General features: G+C 44.7%; 1 protein-coding gene across 6 annotated transcripts in view; it reads right to left on the bottom strand.

Annotated features, from left to right (window-relative positions):
- CBFB (core-binding factor subunit beta) overlaps nt 1-14,374 on the bottom strand; it is a 73,330-nt gene extending 58,956 nt beyond the window's left edge. For 2 of the 6 annotated variants that reach the window (XM_063654376.1, XM_063654375.1), the window contains exons 1-2: nt 14,016-14,374; nt 13,692-13,778 (exon numbers count right to left, since the gene is read on the bottom strand). In XM_063654376.1, the coding sequence (XP_063510446.1) occupies nt 13,692-13,778; nt 14,016-14,093 (165 nt within the window). In that variant the 5' untranslated portion in view covers nt 14,094-14,374. Of the gene's footprint in view, nt 1-6,749; nt 6,867-13,691; nt 13,779-14,015 lie in introns of all 6 variants that reach the window. The other 4 variants (XM_063654374.1, XM_063654373.1, XM_054453847.2 and 1 more) reach the window with 3 other exon arrangements.
- Between the last annotated feature and the right edge of the window lie 3,809 nt (nt 14,375-18,183).

Here is an 18,183-nt window from a genome sequence, read left to right as displayed (position 1 = left end):
AGTCACCCGTTAACAGAACTTCCTTATGGAAGCCCTTGACTTGAAAATATTCTACAGCCACATAAGCAACAGAATGAATAAAAGGACTAATTTCTATGAGCCCATTTTCTTAAATCATAAAACTGTATTTCAGATAATAGAGACTATAGAGCTTTTTGTTTCCGCTCTATTAGGATTCTAATTTTTTCTGAGTTCACCAAATTTAAGTGAGTATTATTGTAGCTGGCCTCCAAGATGGCCTCAATGATCCCAGCCTCCTGGTATTCACACTCCTGTGTAATCCCTCCCTCCCTGTTGAATGTGGGCTAGACTTAGTGACCAGCTTCTAATGAACAGGCTAAGCAACAAGTGACTCAAATAATAGACCATAAAAGGTATGAAAGTGACTTGAAGAATGGACTTGAAGAAGTGACTTAAGAACGGACGCAGTGGCTCACACCTGTAATCCTAGCACTTTGGGAGGCTGCGGCGGGCAGATCACCTGACGTTAGGAGTTTGAGACCAGCCTGGCCAACATGGTGAAACCCTGTCTCTACTAAAAATACAAAAATTAGCTACATGTGGTGGCATGTGCCTGTAATCCCAGCTACTTGGGAGCTTGAGGAAGGAGAATTGCTTGAACCCGGCAGGCAGAGGTTGTAGTGAGCTGAGATTACGCCACTGCACTCCAGCCTGGATGACAGAGCAAGACTCTGTCTCAAAATAAATAAATAAATAAATAAAAGGCATGGTGGCTTCACTCTTTTTCTCTCTATGGAGAAGCATGACTAGGAAGTGAAGCCACCTACCAACAGGCAGGTCCTTCAGTTCTAGTCAAGTCTTCAGAGACTGCACAGACCCAGGCAAAAGCTTGACTGCAACCTCATGAGAGACACTGAGGCAGAACCACCCAGTCCAGTCAGTCCCAGGTTCCTGCAAAGGGGCAAAAGGAAACCTTTGGGGGGTGACTGAAATGTATCTTGACTGTGGTAGCATCTACATGGGTGCATACATTTGTTAAAACTCAGGCTGGATGCAGTGTCCCATGCCTGTAATCCCAGTACTTTGGGAGGCCAAGGTGGGAGGATTGCTTAAGGCCAGGAGTTAGAGGCCAGCCTGAGCAAAATTTTTTTCTCTACAAAAAAATTTAAAATTAGCCAGATGTAGTGGCAAATACCTGTCGTCCTAGTCAGTCAAGAGACTGAGGCAGAAAAAAATAATGAAACACTTAGAAAAAAATGATTTTTTAAAAAGCCTGGGCGTGGTGGCTCATGCCTGTAATCCCAGCACTTTGGGAGGCCAAGGCAGGAGGATCACTCGAGGTCAGGAGTTCGAGACCAACCTAGGCAATATAACAGAACCCCATCTCCACAAAAAACACAAAAATAACTTCAGGCATAGTGGTGCTGGGGTTACAGGTAAGATGCTGTGGTCTCAGCTACTCGGGAGGCTGAAGTGGGAAGATCATCTGAGCCTGGGACGTTGAGGCTGCAGTGAGCCATGACGGCGCCACTGTACTCCAGCCTGGCAACAGAATAAGACCTTGTTTTGTCGGGGGTAAAAAAAAAAAAAGGGGCAGGAGGATCTCTTGAGCCTAGGAGTTTGAGGTTTGAGGTTACAGTGAGCTATGATTGCACCACTGCACTCCAGCCTGGGTGACAGAGTGAGACCCTCTCTCTTAAAAAAAAAAAAATTAAAGAAACAAGCTGCAATAACAAGCTCCCACCACAACCTCACATGCGCTAAACCGACCCAACCTGCTGCTCATAATTGTTCCAGCCAGTTTTCCCATCCTGATGACAGTAACCCCACAGTCCCAGTTTCTCTAGCCAAAAAGTTGGAGTCATTCTTTTTTTTTTGAGATGGAGTTTCACTCTTGTTGCCCAGGCTGGAGTGCACTGGCACGATCTCAGCTCACTGCAACCTCCCCTTCCCGGGTTCAAGCAATTCTCCTGCCTCAGCCTAAGTTAGAGTCATTCTTAATTCTTCTCTTTCTCACACGCCATATCCAATCCCTAAGCAAATCCTGTTGGCTCTATCTCACAATACATCCAGGATATGACCATTTCTCACTACCTCTACTGCTACCACCCTGGTCTCTCACCAAGATTACTGCAATAGCCTGCTTCACTTTTGCCCCCTATAACCTATTATTAACCTAGCAGCTAGCATGAGTCTGTCAAAACCTAACGTAGATAATATCATTCATCTGCTCAAAAGCCTGAGCCAGGTGCAGGAGCATGCCTTTACTCCCAGCTACTTCGGAAGCTGACCGAGAGCATAACTTGAGTCCAGGAGTTTGAGTCACCCTGGGCAACATACCAAGACCCTGTCCCTAAAAAATAAGCAAACGAAACACTCAAAACTATTCCCCATCTCACTCAGAATAAAAATCCCATGTGGTTACAATGGCCTACCATGGTCACATGAACTGGCTCATTACTTTCACAGTTCTTTCACCTACTACAACTTCTACTACAACTTCTTTCACAGTCTACTCCAGCCACAATGGCCTGCTTGCTGTTGATCAAAAACAGGGTGCCACTCTGAGGCCCTTTATAATGGCTGTTTCCTTTGTCTGGAACATCTCTCCTCCACCCCCAACCCCTGCAGGGCTCATCATTCCCTAACCTCCTTTGTGCCTTGGTTCAGGTATGATCTTCCTTACCCAGACCACTCAATTTAAAACTGCAAACTTCCTGCTCATTGATCTTCCTTATCCTATAATACCTTTCCTTTTTCCCAAAGCTATTGTCACTTTGTAAGCTATTACATAACTTATTATGTATATTGTCTATTAAGGATCTCTGTTCACTGATGTATCTCAAATACCTAGGACAATGCCCAGTACACATAACAGGTGTTCAACAAAGACCTTCTGAATGAATAAATTTTTTGATAACTGTGACAGGTACAGTAGTGGTCAAAACACTTTACATACACTATTTCAGTTACTCTCAACAGCAACCCTGGGAAGTACCCATCAATCTCATTTTACAACTGAGATTATAATGATTAAACAACATGCCCAAAGTTACATCGTAGTAAATGCAGAAGCCAGAACTTAACTCAATTTTGCCTAACTCTAAAGCCTTTACAACTATAGTTCCTCAAAACTGCGTATGAACGGGACGAGAACTAAGCTGCTTCAGGAGGTAACTCAGTTGAGAGAATATGGGAGAAGACACTGATTTGGAATCCAATATAAGGAACAGAGGCAAATAATTAACATTTGGAGAAATTCCTTCAATTTTCTTTGCTTCCAGTCCTAGTACTGTGGGGACAGAAACAAAACCTAATGGTTATAATAAAACAGACCATAAAAAGAAAAAAGAAATCCGAGACTCCACAGTCTGAGCTCCACGGATAAGAAAACACAGGGCAATGCCTTTTCTCTAAATTCACTGGAGAACTTTATTACAGTGGCATGGAACAGTACAGCAGCAGTTTTTGCCTTAAAATGCTTTTTTTTCCTTCTAGAAAAAAAGTAGTACAGAAGTAGTACAGATGTTGGCAAAATTCTATTTGAGAAATACATGACCTATGCATAAACATTTACAGATTTACATCTGAGGGAAAGATACTGATTTCTACCAGTGTTACCATTTATGGAACACAGCCACACTCAATTGTTTACATATTGTCTAGGGTCCCTTTCACACCACAACAGTAGAGTTAAGTAGTTACAGAGAGATGAGTAGTTGTGACAGAGACTGAAAGCCTGCAAAACTGAAAACATTTACATTTGTCCCTTCACAGAAAAAAAAACTTCTAAAACCAGTATTAATAAAATGTACATTTCCTGATAGCCTGCATCAGTTCTATCACTCTTCCTAATAGAATTAAAAACGTATCTTTTTAATACATTCATGCATTGCTTTAACGTTTCAGCCTAAAATGGATCACATATATGACAGTGGTCCTGTAAGATTATAATGAATCTGAAAAATTCCTATTGCCTAGTGACATCATAGCCATTTTAACATTGCAGTGCAATTGCTTAATTTTTATAGATTTAGTGTGGCCTAAGCGTACTATGTTTATATAATCTACAGAATCACATTAATTCGCCACTTCCTCAACTGACTGACCCAGAGCAACTTCCAGTCCTGCAAGCTCCATTTAAAGTAAGTGCCCTATACAGGTATACCATATTTTTAATATTGTATTTTTACCATATCTTTTCTATGTTTAGATACATCAAGATACACAAATACTTACCATTGTGTTACAGTTGACTACAGTATTCAGTACGGTAACATGCTGTACAGTACAGGTTTGTAGCCTAGGAGCAACAGACTATACCAGACAGCATAAGTGTGTAGTAGGCTATACCATCTAGGTCTGTGTAAGTACACTCTATATATACACAATGATAAAAATCACCCAGCAACACATTTCCCAGAACATATCCCTGCCATTAAGTGACACATCACTGTACTAGAATAAACCATCTCACATTTTTGTTGTTTTTGTTCATATAACTAAAAACATCTCAATGGTTTAAGTCCAAGGATAATGTGGTCTTCACACTAGTGAAGCAGTATCATTAAATTAATTCAAGCAAACTTAACTTCTGGTAGAGTTAACAACCCACTTACTAGTTATTAAATACTGGAAGACTTCAGTAACACTGAGATGTTGCTCTTAAAGTCTTAAAATAGTTTTGGGCTAAAGCTGACAAACAACACATTTTTTTTTTGATTTATGTCTTTAGTATCTGAGCTACCATGTTAAACAAACTTTAAGGAAGTATTCAAACAAGAAAAAAAATAATTTCTTCATTTAGTCACACATACACGCACCAGAAGGACAAAAAAAACCAATAATCCTATAAGGACTTCTCAAATTCTTCCTTATATACTGTGTAAGAATTACCAAATAATAAAATCTGGAACATTCACTTTTAATTTTCCAAGCAAACAAGCTAATACACAGGAAAGCAAACTGCTTATTACTCATTTTTTAAAATCTTATAATCTATTTTCCCTTTTCCAATCCAAAGATTGTTTTGTCATGCACAAAAGATCAAATCTAATTCTACAGAATTAGAGAAAACAAAAAATTCATTTTATATATACATATATGTATATACATACACATACATACATACACATATACGTATATAGACACACATATACATATATACACACACACATATACATATACATATACACACATATATACGTGTATATATATATACACACAAGATTAAAAATCTTTTTCTTAATACAAAAACCTTTTAATTTTCTCAAAGGAATATTTAGACATTTCTCACATTTTATATAAATGTGGCAGGTTATGCTATTCATGATGACACTTAGAAAATTAATTTAGTAAGTCGATAGAAACAGGTACAAAAACACACTGTGAAACAAACCCAGAAAAAATGAGTATGAAACTGGATCCAAAAGGGTGTTTTGAGTATAAAACTATATTTAAAAGAGTGTTTCTTCTTTAAAAATTTTATTTCTAGAAGTCAACTCCTTGACTTCTCAATCAAGAATCAACCAATCCAAGATGCTATTCATTAAAATTTCACCAGGCCGGGTGCAGTAGCTCACTCCTGTAATCCGAGCACTTTGTGAGGGAGAGGCGGGTGGATCACACGGTCAGGAGTTCAAGAACAGCCTGACCAATATGGTGAAACCCCGTCTCTACTAAAAATACAAAAAAATTAGCCGGGCATGGTGGCGCACACCTGTAATCCCAGCTACTCAGGAGTCTGAGGCAGGAGAATAGCTTAAAACCCAGGAGGTGGAGGTTGCTGTGAGCCAAGATCTCGCCACTGCACTCCAGCCTGGGCAACAGAGGGAGACTCCATCTCAAAAAAAAAAAAAAAAAAAAAAAAAAATCACCAAAATCATAATACATTTAACGTAGACCTCAAATAAGGCTCTCAGCTTAAACATTTTACCTGTATTTTTGTATCTTTAACCTAAACTTCTAACATAGAAACTGTAAGACATGTTCCCAGAAACTTTTTCTCAAAACAAAAAAAATGTATTTCCAAGTTAAAGCTTTCACATTGTTTTTCTCAAATGTAAATTTGCTCTGTTAATGGAATTAGAAAGTTACCTATGAGCTATTTCCAAATACTATTAATTAAACCTAGAGGGCTTTTTTCCATTTTCCTCTTAGTTTTATTTTTATAGCACTATACTTACATATATTTTTGTAAACAAAATATATCTTGTCAAACTTTTAAAGAAATTGTTCTGTTACTTTCCTTAAGGGTTAGAATGTTCTATGACAAATATTATGTACATGAAATTAGGAATGGAGTGATATAAAATTTTAACAGTGGTTTTAAAAAATTATATTGGCTGGGCACAGTAGCTCACGCCTGTAATCCCAACACTTTGGGAGGCAGAGGTGGGCGGATCACAAGGTCAGGAGTTTGAGACCAGCCTGGCCAACATGGTGAAACCCCATCTCTACTAAAAATACAAAAAATTAGCCAGATGTGGTGGCGGGTACCTGTAATCCCAGCTACTCCGGAGGCTGAGGCAGGAGAATCACTTGAAACTGGAAGGCGGAGGTTGCAGTGAACCAAGATCACGCCACTGCACTCCAGCCTGGGCAACAAGAGCGAAACGCCATCACACACACACAAAAAATTATATTACATCCTTATAACATGGAATGAAAACAAATCTGAGCATATGCCGGTATGATCAGATCTGTGATCTTTATTAAAATGTAAATTACCAGATAATCTCTAACAAAACAACCCACAGTATTTTAAATTGCAAAGAAACGTTTCCTACCTTGCCTGCTTCTCTTTCTAAGTCGACATACTCTCGGCTAGGTGTTTGTCGCTGTTCTCCCTGCCAGCTGGCCGGAAAAAACTGGAGAGACAGATTGGTTCCTGTGGCCACAAAAGCCTTTTAGAAAAATCAATACAAACAGGATCAGGAGCAGGACATTACATAAATTATGCAGGCAGTCATTTATTTTTACATCAGTTTATGTCTTAAGCTAGGCAGCACAGAGAATACTTAAAAGTAAAAAAACACGCACTCATCATTTTTCTTAAGTATTAAGTTACAAACATCTGATTCCATTTTGAGGACATTTGCCATTGGCTGCTTAAATATAAAATCAGACATGGAATCAATACTTTCTTTCAGGTCATTTTTTGCTGACGTTAGGATCTCACACTGCTAATGTCTAACCAGAAGCCACCATCCATCTTTGCATTTAAAAACTTCTATTTTTAAATGTAAAAATCACTGAAAATCTAAAGATTTTGAATTTTAAAGAACACCACAATTTAAACTGTATAAATGAGACACTTTAATTTTCCTTGATTTCCCTTGCTGAAACACTGCATAGCAGGCAGTACATAAAAAATGCACTTGGAATTGTCTCTCCTCTGATAAACCATACGTCGGCATGAGATGTGACAGTACTCTCTAAAACCTTAGATGATTTTTAAAAATATGTCTTTTCTAACATTTGACTTTAGGAGAACTTGATCTGACTACAACAAAGAGAAAAGTATTCATCTAATATTTATAAAAGATTTGGATGTTAGAGCTCAACAGATGGAACAATCTAAAACCACTTCAATAAAGTGTCATTTTATGTAGCTCTTGAGCAAGTTACCTCTATATTTCCCTCATGCAAAAAACAAAGACATTACCCCTTTCCCAAAGGAAATTAAGAAAAAAATAAGTAAGAGCATTTTTGAAAAAATACATTTTTTCATCATCTAAATGTAAACTCTTCTTTGCTGAAACCAGAAAAAGTTTTTTGTTTGGTTTATTCTACTAATTAAGTTCTGAAGCATAATTTGTTTCCATGCATAGAGTCTTCATCTCAAATTAAGAGGTTCACATTTGAGGCAATTTGTTTGAAGCCATCAACCAAGTTAGCTATCCAATAGTTCCCCTGATGGTTAGTTAACAGCTTAGATTCTTTAGAGGTAAAAATTATACTTCCTACTTCTATTACTGGCACTGTCAGTACACTTGTCAACCTAAATGCTAAATCTCTAAACCTCTTTGATGGCATTTCCCTAATCAACTGGGGTACCATTTTCATGTGGTAAATGTTTTATATGCATAGAAACTGAACTAGCATCAATATTACAACATCATTTAAAAAAATCTTTCAGGCCAGGAGCGGTGGTTCACACTTGTAATCCCAGCCCTCTGGGAGGCAAGGCGGGTGGACCATCTGAGGTCGGGAGTACAAGACCAGCCTGGCCAACATGGTGAAACCCTGTCTCTACTAAAAACACAAAAAATCAGCTGGGCGTGGTGGCAGACGCCTGTAATCCCAGCTACTTGGGAGGCTGAGGCAGGAGAATCACTTGAACTTGGGAGGCAGAGGTTGCATGCAGTCAGCCGAGATCACACCACTGTGCTCCAGCCTGGACAACAAGGCGAGACTCCATCGCAAAAACAAAAAACAAAAAAAACTTCCCATGCACTATGAGCATAAGTCTTAACAAAAAACCCCCCAACACTAGTTAAAAAAAAAAGCAGTTTCTGGGAGGGAAACCGCCCAGGCTGTATGACCTGAAGCATACCTCAGTTTCCTCACAAATTAGTTATTTGTAAAGTGCTTAAAACAGTACCAAGTAAATGCTATGAAAGTGTTTGCTGAATGATATGAGAAATAACTTTAAGCTCAACAAGAAAGCCAACTTTTTCAGCTTCAGATAATGAAATTCTCAGAGCAGAGTGGTGGCAGAAAAGACTCAGCCCATGAACGAATGCCCTGTGTCAAAATCCCTGTGGCTTGTTTCTTCAGTATTCACCTAGTAGCAAATCCTTCCACCTCCAGTGTACCCCAAATCAGTTCTGTGCTAAGACACTCTGCAGATCGTATTACCTCATCTCCTGTCTTGATGCCAACCTCAGAAGAGATTTCCTCCCTCATCACTATATGCCCATTATCTCATAAAGATCCCTCTCTGAAACAGAAGTGGTAAACACAGATCATTCTAGAATTACATTTTCCAAACTTATCTGACCATGGAATTCTTTTAATGAAATACCTACATATACGTAAGAGTTGGAAAAAGTCTGTTCCAAAATATTAATATGGTGTCAACATTGTCATAGGAAAATAAAGAAAAAAAGAAACAAAATGAAAACATTAAAATGCTACACTAGTATGACGCCTATATTTAAGATTTCCAGGTTGTCTTATGTTTTATAGGTTTCACAAATTATAAAATAGCACACCTTGTGCCAATCCAACATACTTTTTACCATTCAATCTTTAGAATTAGAAATATGTATTAGTTTTTACTCTTCTCACCACGGAGTAACCATACTTCTTATAAATATTTTTTATTTAATTGATTATTAGTGTTGAAGACGTCTTCAACATTCTTACTACATAAGAATTGGTAACAACAGGCCAGGTGCGGTGGCTCAAGCCTGTAATCCCAGCACTTTGGGAGGCCAACACGGGCGGATCACGAGGTCAGAAGTTTAACACCAGTCTGGCCAACATAGTGAAACCCCATCTCTACTAAAAATACAACAAATTAGCCGGGTGTGGTGGTGTGCGCCTGTAATCCTAGCTACTCGGGAGGCTGAGGCAGGAGAATCATGTGAACCCAAGAGGCGAGGTTGCAGTGAGCCGAGAGCCAAGATCGTGCCATTGCACTCCAGCCTAGCCGACAAGTGCGAGACGCCATCTCAAAAAAAAACAAAAACAAAAACAAAAAAAAACGGTGAAACCCTGTCTCTACTAAAAGTACAAAAACAAAATCAGCTGGGCGTGGTGGCGGGCGACTGCAGTCCCAGCTACTGGGGAGGCTGAGGCAGAAGAATGGCGTGAACCCAGGAGGCGGAGCTTGCAGTGAGCCGAGATCGCGCCACTGCACTCCAGCCTGGGCGACAGAGCAAGACTCCGTCTCAAAAAAAAAAAAAAAAAAAGAATTGGTAAGAATAAATCAAGGCTGGGTGCAGTGGCTCACCAAGGCAGGCACATCACTTGAGGCCAGGAGTTGGAGACCAGCCTGGCCAACATGGTGAAACCCATCTCTACTAAAAATACAAAAACCAGCCAGGCGTGGTGGTAGGCGCCTGTAATCCCAGCTAGTCAGGAGGCTGAAGCAGGAGGTGGAGGTTGCAGTGAACCGAGATGGCACCACTGCACTCCAGCCAGGGTGACAGAGGTAAGATCCAGTCTCAAAAAAGAATAAATCAGATTCTACCACAGATTCTTCTACCTGTGTTCACTTTTATTTAATGCTGATTGGGTTTTACAGTTAAAAACTCAACTGGCATAAAATAAGGAGGCTGATTGAGTTTTATAGTTAAAGCGAGATGATCAACACAGCCCTTAAATTATTTCACATCTAAATGCAAAATGAGGCTGGGAGTGGTGGCTCACGCTTGTAATCCCAGCACTTTGGGAGGCCGAGGTCAGTGGATCACCTGAGGTCAGGAGTTCGAGACCAGCCTGGCAAACATGATGAAACTCAGTCTCTACTAAAAATACAAAAATTAGCTGGGCGTGGTGGTGTATGCCTGTAATTCCAGCTACTCAGGAGGCTGGGTCAAGAGAATCACTTGAACCTGGGGGGCGGAGGTTGCAGTGAGCCGAGATCGTGCCACTGCACTCCAGCATGGGCAACAGCAAAATGAATTCTTCATTAACCTCACTGATACATTAAGGAGATGTTCCAAATAAGAAGAGGACAACTGGGGCAGGAGAAAGGTTGGGAATAGTTTTGAGAACTATGGATATCCTTGCCATTTATGGCTGCTGTCAGAACAGGCAAAATAATGCCTTTTTCCACAGCCAAATAGGAAGAAACCACAGCCTGTTCATAAGTCATAAGATAAATTTCAGGCATTAAATTAAGTAGCCTCTAAATTCAAATAATCAAGTACCTCTGATATAAAAGGTATTGTGAAAAATAGCTGTATCCAGAGGGGTTTATACAGAATTAATGAGGTCTCTACCCTCTCGGAGCTAAGGATTCTGTAATTAAATGTGGGTTAACACTGAATTAAAGGAGGGAAACTAGAAAGACAGAAAACTAGGAAATGTGAAATTCCTCTCCAAATACCAATAGTTACATTATTTAACAAAATAAGACGTGAGCCGTCTTAAGTGCAAACCTCACACAGCATTCAATCTACCTTCTTTAACCTTTACTACTTCTCAGAAATTTAAAACTTGTAAAATGTGTCGGATCAGATATTTGTTTTATTTTTGGAGACAGGGTCTCACTCTGTCACCCAGGCTGGAGTGCAGTGGTGCGATCATGGCTAACTGCAGCCTCGACCTCCTGGGCTCAGGTGAGGATCAGATATTTGGAAGCGGGGAAGGTCTAGAATGTCTAATTCATCCTGGAAACCAATTCATGACAAACATTAACCACCTATAATACTACTATAATATTACAGCATTTCAGATATCCTATGGGTTGAATTCATAATTCCATTCAGCAAAGTCTGAGATGACAGAAAACACCCTACTAGCTATGATTCACCAAATTTCCAAAAAAATTCAGCTTTCAAAGATAGCGATAATAATATAACACATGGGGCTGCGTATGGTGATGCCAAGCCTGTAGTCCTAGCTCTTGGGAGGCTGAGGCAAGAGGATCGCTTGAGCCCAGAAGTTTGAGGCTGTAGTGCTTTATGATTGTGCCTGTGAACAGCCACTGCACCCCAGCCTAGGCCACACAGCAAGACCTCTCTTAAAAAAAAAAAAACGAAACAAGGCCAGACGCGGTGGCTCACACCTGTAATCCCAGCACTTTGGAAGGCCGAGGTGGGAGGATTACTTAAGGTCAGGAGTTCAAAACCAGCCTGGCCAACATGGTGAAACCCTGTCTCTACTAAAAATACAAAAAAATTAGCCGGGCGTGGTGGTGTGTGCCTGTAATCCCAGCTACTCAGGAGGCTGAGGCAGGAGAATCGCTATAACCCGGGAGGCGAAGTTGCAGCGAGCCAAGATCACGCTGCTGTGCTCCAGCCTGGGTAACAGAGTGAGACTCCGTCTCAAAACAAACAAAAAAGCAAACTGAGAGTACAAGTACTTTGTATCTTATCTTTTACACTTGCATCCTTTACCTCCAGGAAATTGTATCGGCAGGTGTACTACCTTCCTTTTGCAAAAGGTAACCCAAGCAAAGGATGACACGATCATCGCACCAGCTAATGAATTCTTTTCTTATACCACTCAGTGCCAAAACCTAAAAGTATGTCTTATGCACTTCAATCATATAAATACTACAATTACTCAAGAAACTTGCAAGTGGGCTAAAAGCTTGAGACTGTCTTTCATAACATGCACTAATGACCAAATATTCAGAAGCTCCTGATAAATTTAACCAGTATCTTCTATTACAACTCTAAAGAGCCTTCACTTAAAATATCAAAATATTCTTTAAAAATAAATTTGAGTTCAGTGATGTAAAGGGAGAATTTTATGGCATATGAATTATATCTGAATAAAAATAAACTGGTTTTATAAAGGGGGTGGGAGGAGTAAATTTCCAATGTCTTCCTACTGTTAACCCAAATTCAAATCGCACCTAGCTTCAAGCCTCTAACAATGCAATGAGTCCAAGTTACCGAGCAGAGAGTAACAGCATTCCATGAGACAGTGCTTCAACTTTTTAAAAAATAATCAGGCCGGACGCGGTGGCTCACACCTGTAATCCCAGCACTCTGGGAGGTCGAGGAGGGAGGATCACTTGAGGTCAGGAGGCCAGCTTGGCCAACAAGGTGAAACCCCGCCTCTACTAAAAATGCAAAAATTAGCCGGGCGTAGTGGCAGGCACCTGTAATCCTAGCTACTCAAGAGGCTGAGGCAGGAAAATCGCTTGAACCCAGGAGGCGAAGGTTGCAGTGAGCCGAGATAGAGCCACTGTACTCCAGCCTGGGCAACAGAGCAAGACTCTACCTCAAAAAAATAATAATAATCAATCTCTTTTCTTGGTTTCTTCCTACCATTCCCTCCTCATCAGCACTACCACCAAGGCAAACCAAAAAGAGATGAGAAGAACTAGGACCCTTGGATTTTCTTTTTCAACCCAAGGTCTGGTGAAGACGCACCAAATCTGCCTCCTAAAACAAGGACCTCGAGATCAACCGTGGGTTTCGCCCATCTGCGCAGTTTTTAGGAACGGCAGCCCTACTCAGGACATGGGGATAATGGTTTCTTTCTGATTCTCCTGAAGCTTAACATTCTAAGAAAATGACACTTTTAGGGCCTTTCCCCCCCCCTCCCCTCTCTATTAGAATAAATAACTGGAGGAAAGATTTCTTCTCGGCGATCTGGGAGGGAGACCGCTTGACATAGAGAATTACCGACAGATCTACCTTCTAAGAAACAAACTATCTCCGACCTTGAATGAAGCTCCAGTTCTTTTTCCGCATGGGGGTTTGCTTGCTACAAATACCCTGAACCCTTCTTCGGTGTCGCCGCCTAAACAATGCCCTTCGCTTGTTTAGTCTGGCTCGGGTTCGAGCTCCATTCGCGGTGCTCCGTTGGCCGACACGCGCCACCGCGGCGAGCCCCAGGGAAAGCGTCTCCCCGCGAGCACCGGCCCGCGGCATCTGGTTTCGCATTTTGAATCCCGAGTAGGAAGTGAGACGGCGCCCACTTAGTTCCGGGAGCCGCGGCAGCCGCGCCGCCGTCCGGAACCGGCCTGGGCCGCGGCGGCCCCGCGCAACAAGTGACCCGCGCGCGCCCCGATCTGCGCCCCGGGCCAGCCGACTTACGATTTCCGAGCGGCCGTCGCGGCAGGCGTTCTGGAAGCGCGCCTGGCGTTCCTCGTGGGGCCGGTCCCTGAAGCCCGTGTACTTAATCTACAAGGCAAGACGGCCCGAAATCAGGAGCCAAATCCGCGGCACCGCCCGCGCGCCCGCCCTCCCAGCGCGGCGCCGATAAGTGCAAGCAGAGGCTGCGGGTGATGGCCGCCCCGGCGAGATTGCCCCTCCGCGGGCGCACCGACCGGGACTCCCGGGGGCCGCGCCACCCAAACTTTTCTCCGCCCGGGCCCACTCGGGGCGCGCTGCGGCCTCCTAGCCGCCCGCCCGCCTCACCTCACACTCGCGGCTCAGCTTCCTAAAGAACTCCTCGTTCTCGAACTTGCTTCTCTGGTCGGGCACGACGCGCGGCATCTTCCCGCCCTGAGGCCGCGCCGGCCGGCCGCGCTCGGGGCTTGCGCGGGCACCCGCTGGCTGGCTCCGCGCTGACCGACTGACCGCCCACCCGCGGCGCCCGGACGCCCGCTTCCCTTTGTTTCAGGCGCCCGCCCGCGTGGGCTCCCGTTCCGGGGAGTCTGAGGCGCCGCGGCCCGCTCGAGCCCAACCCACGCCGCCGCCGCCTCAGCCGTTGCCTGCCGCCCGCGCAGCCCCAGCTCTCGCCGCCCCCGGCCGCCGCCGCCGCCGCCGCCACTTCCTCTCACCGCCCACCCCGTCCCCGCCGGCCCCACCCCTCCTCCTCGCGCGCCCGCCCGCCTCCAACTCCGGCAAACAAGACGCACCATTCACAACTCCGCGGCCCGTGCCGCGCATGCGCCACCCGCCTGCTGGCTGAGCGGCCGGGCTGTGGCGCCCCGGGGCTCCTTCTGCACCATGGCCCCTTTCCCCCTGCTCGCCCGCGGCCACTCGGCGTGGAGCTGCCGTTGGGGGATCCGCCTGGCCTTTAGCAGACGCGAGTAGCCAGCGCAGGCCTTTTCTTCTGCCCTTCCTCGGCCATCTGGAACTTCTGGGTTCCCCAGGTGCGCGGAGTAACCCCAGATTGTCACTTGAACGCGAGGAAACCTAAGTCCTTGGGGACTTTTCGTCCCTAAACCGACCGGCAGGGGTGTAGGCTGTGCACGTTGAAGACTGAGGTGGAAACGGACCAAAGAATCCAACCAAGTCATGGTGGAAAGGTCGTGGCTTTTCGAGTCAGATGAGTCTTAGATGGGATCCCACTCAGCTACACTACCTGCTGGCTGGGGCCTTAGATAAGAACTGGACCACTAAACCTCAGTTTCCTTATTTCCAAAATGCAGACACTCCTAGGTTTGCAGTGTTAGCGTGAGAACCTTTATGTGGGTCTAGCGCACAGTGGGAGCCCAATAAATTTAAGTTTCTAAAGAAGAACAAGCTGAGTTAAGAATGTAACCGATTGCCAGTCCATATACTTACTCAATGTGCAATCAGCTGCAAAAATAAGATCCATAAATTCTAGGGAAGTTGTTTAGCCCAAACTGGAGAAAGTCTGACATGGGATTTATGGCAGAGTTTGATTCAAAATTAGTCCTGTGGCCGGGCGCGGTAGCTCATACCCGTAATCCCAGCCCCCCCCCCCTTTTTTTTTTTAAACAGAGTCTCGCCCTGTCGCCCAGGCTGGAGTGCAATGGCGCGATCTCGGCTCGCTGCAACCTCCGCCTCCTGGGTTCAAGCGATTCTTCTGCCTCTGCCTCCCGAGTATTTGGAATTACAGGCGCCCACCACCACGCCCGGCTAATTTTTTTGTATTTTTAGTAGAGACGGGGTTTCGCCATGTTGGTCAGGCTGGTCTCGAACTCCTGACCTCAGGTGATCTGCCCACCTCGGCCTCCCAAAGTACTGGGATTACAGGCATAAGCCACCGCGCCTGGCCTAATCCCAGCACTTTGGGAGGCCGAGGCGGGCTGATCAAGAGCTCGAGGCCGGCCTGGTCAACATGGCAAAACCCGTCTCTACTAAAAGTACAAAAATTAGCGGGGTGTGGTGGCACACGCCTGTAGTCTCAGCTACTCAGGAGGCTGAGGCAGGAGAATCGCTTGAACCCGGGAGGTGGAGGTTGTAGTGAGCCGAGATGGTGCCACTGCACTCCAGCCTGGGTCACAGAGCAAGACTCCGTCTCAAACAGCTACTCGGAAGCTGAGGCAGGAGAATCGGTTGAACCTGGGAGGCAGAGGTTGCAGTGAGCCAAGATCGTGCCATTGCACCCCAGCCTGGGGGACAAGAGCATAACTCCGTCTCGGGGGGGAAAAAATCCACCAGGAAGCGCTCTTGCTCCACAATGGGTCCAAGGAGGGCTCACAGACCTCCAAGTTGATCTTGGCCGAAGACTCTAGCAATAATTGTTTCTGCCATGGGAAATGTGGAATAAATAAAAATGGAAAGATCTCTAGAATGGCCTTGATGGCCATGAGCTTAGGCAAGGAAAAGGTCAGGGTCAAGGGAGCTAGACCTGGAGGGGTGGGAGTGCAGAGCAGGGCAGGGCACTCTCATTGTCAGCCTCATGGAGGGGAGGAATGATGTCCTAAGGGAAAGGGACAGCAAAGCCTGCCAAGCAGACCCAGAACAGCAGCCCCACAGAGAGCCTTGGGCAACTCCAGGCCACAGGGTAAGCCACATTCGGTGTAGTCTGGCATCCAACAGCCAGGATGACCGGGAAATAAGCCACAGGCTGAAGGAGGCCATCTCCTCGGCTGACCTCTATATGCCTTTTTGGTTGTTAATTTTTTTTCACTTATTTAAAAAAACTGAATTAAAGGAAATTTATAAAGGAAATTTTCACCCATGTAAGGTACACTTAAGTCTGTGCTCCTAACAGCTTTGGCAGCTGTTGAGTTGGGTATGGGTTGGCCCAGACACCATGCTATGGGTGTTTGCTAAGGGGGTTTGCTAAGATCCAGCTCTACTAAGGCCCACTCATGGAAGCTTAGAGGTGTCTCTTCTGTGCCAAGAAACATCTGCCTCTACTGTCCCAAAACCTGACTGAATTATCTGAAGTCCTGTCATCTGGAATCTTCCTTTCGTAAGGATTCAAGCCAGTCAAGGGCCTCCTCTGAGTATCTCCCTAACTTCCTAGGTGGGTGACTGCTCCTGCAGGCTCCTAAAGCTGATCTTGGGTGGGTAAGTAGATAATACACAATGAAGCTGAGCAGAGCACAGGAACCCTCACTTGCCTAGTGCAACTGTGAAGCTCTTTTCAGGGTGCCTTCATGTACCTTATCACAGTTAATTCACAAAACCACTTTCTTTTTTTTTTTTTTTTTTTAGACGGAGTCTCACTCTGTTGCCCAGGCTGGAGTGCACTGGCGTGATCTCGGCTCACTGCAACCTCCGCCTCCCGGGTTCAACCAATTCTCCTGCCTCAGCTTCCTAAGTAGCTCGGATTACAGGCGGCTGCCACCACGCCCAGCTAATTTTTGTATTTTTAGTAGAGAAGGGCAGGCTAGTCTCGAACTCCCAACCTCAGGCGTTCTGCCCGCCTTGGCCTCCCAAAGTGCTGGGATTACAGGCGTGAGCCACCGCGCCCGGCCCACACAACCATCTTCTAAGTCAGGTCTTCTGTCTCCTTCTGAGAGATGAGGAAACAGACTTTGAAAAAGTAAATAAGGCCAGGAGCAGTGGTTCACGTCTGTAATCCTAGCACTTTGGGAGGCTGAGGCGGGTGGACTGCCTGAGCTCAGGAGCTCGAGACCAGCCTGGGCAACACAGTGAAACCCCGTCTCCACTAAAATACAAAAAATTAGCTGTGCGTGGCAGCGTGCGCCTGTAATCCCAGCTACTCTGGAGGCTGAGACAGGAGAATCACTTGAACCCGGGAGGCAGAGGTTGCAGTGAGCCGAGATTGCACCACTGCACTCCAGCCTGGGTGACAGAGCAAGACTCTGTCTAAAAAAAAAAAAAAAAAGTAAAAAAGGACAGTGACGAGACCCTGATCCATTTGAAATAACAAAATGGGGGCTGGGCATAGTGGTGCACACCTGTAATCTCAGCACTTTGGGAAGCGGAAGTGGGAGGATCACTTGAGGCCAGGAGTTCGAGGCCATCCTAGGCAAGAGAGTGAGACCCCCCCTACTCTAAAGAAACTAGCTAAGCATTGGGATATATCATCCTCATTCCTTCCTCACCACAAACCTGTAAGTTTAGTATTATTGATCCTATTCTACAGATGGGCCAACTGAGATTCACAGGGTCTAAGTGACCCCAGGTGGTGATTTTAATCATTCTACTCTGAGACCTAGTGGAGATACCAAAAGTCCTGCCTGCTGCCCTCACTGAACTACAAACTCATAAAAGACTATGTCTGGGGTTATTCCTCTGGGAGCACCCCACCATGTTCTAGAAGGGTCCCCACAGGTTGAAGAAAGGGGTTCTATTGTGGGCCTTGTGGCAGGATGTGGGTCTGCCCTTGAGGACTGGGCATTCCTATCTCTGAGCCTGTTTGTCCCTTCTTGGCTTGGAAGGTCAAAGTCTAGATGTCCTGCCTCCGCAGGCC

Source organism: Pongo pygmaeus, chromosome 18, assembly GCF_028885625.2.
Source record: "Pongo pygmaeus isolate AG05252 chromosome 18, NHGRI_mPonPyg2-v2.0_pri, whole genome shotgun sequence".
In the NCBI taxonomy this organism is placed as follows: Eukaryota; Metazoa; Chordata; class Mammalia; order Primates; family Hominidae; genus Pongo; species Pongo pygmaeus.
Note: the sequence above shows the minus strand (reverse complement) of the source record. Positions and strands in the feature narration are given on the sequence as shown.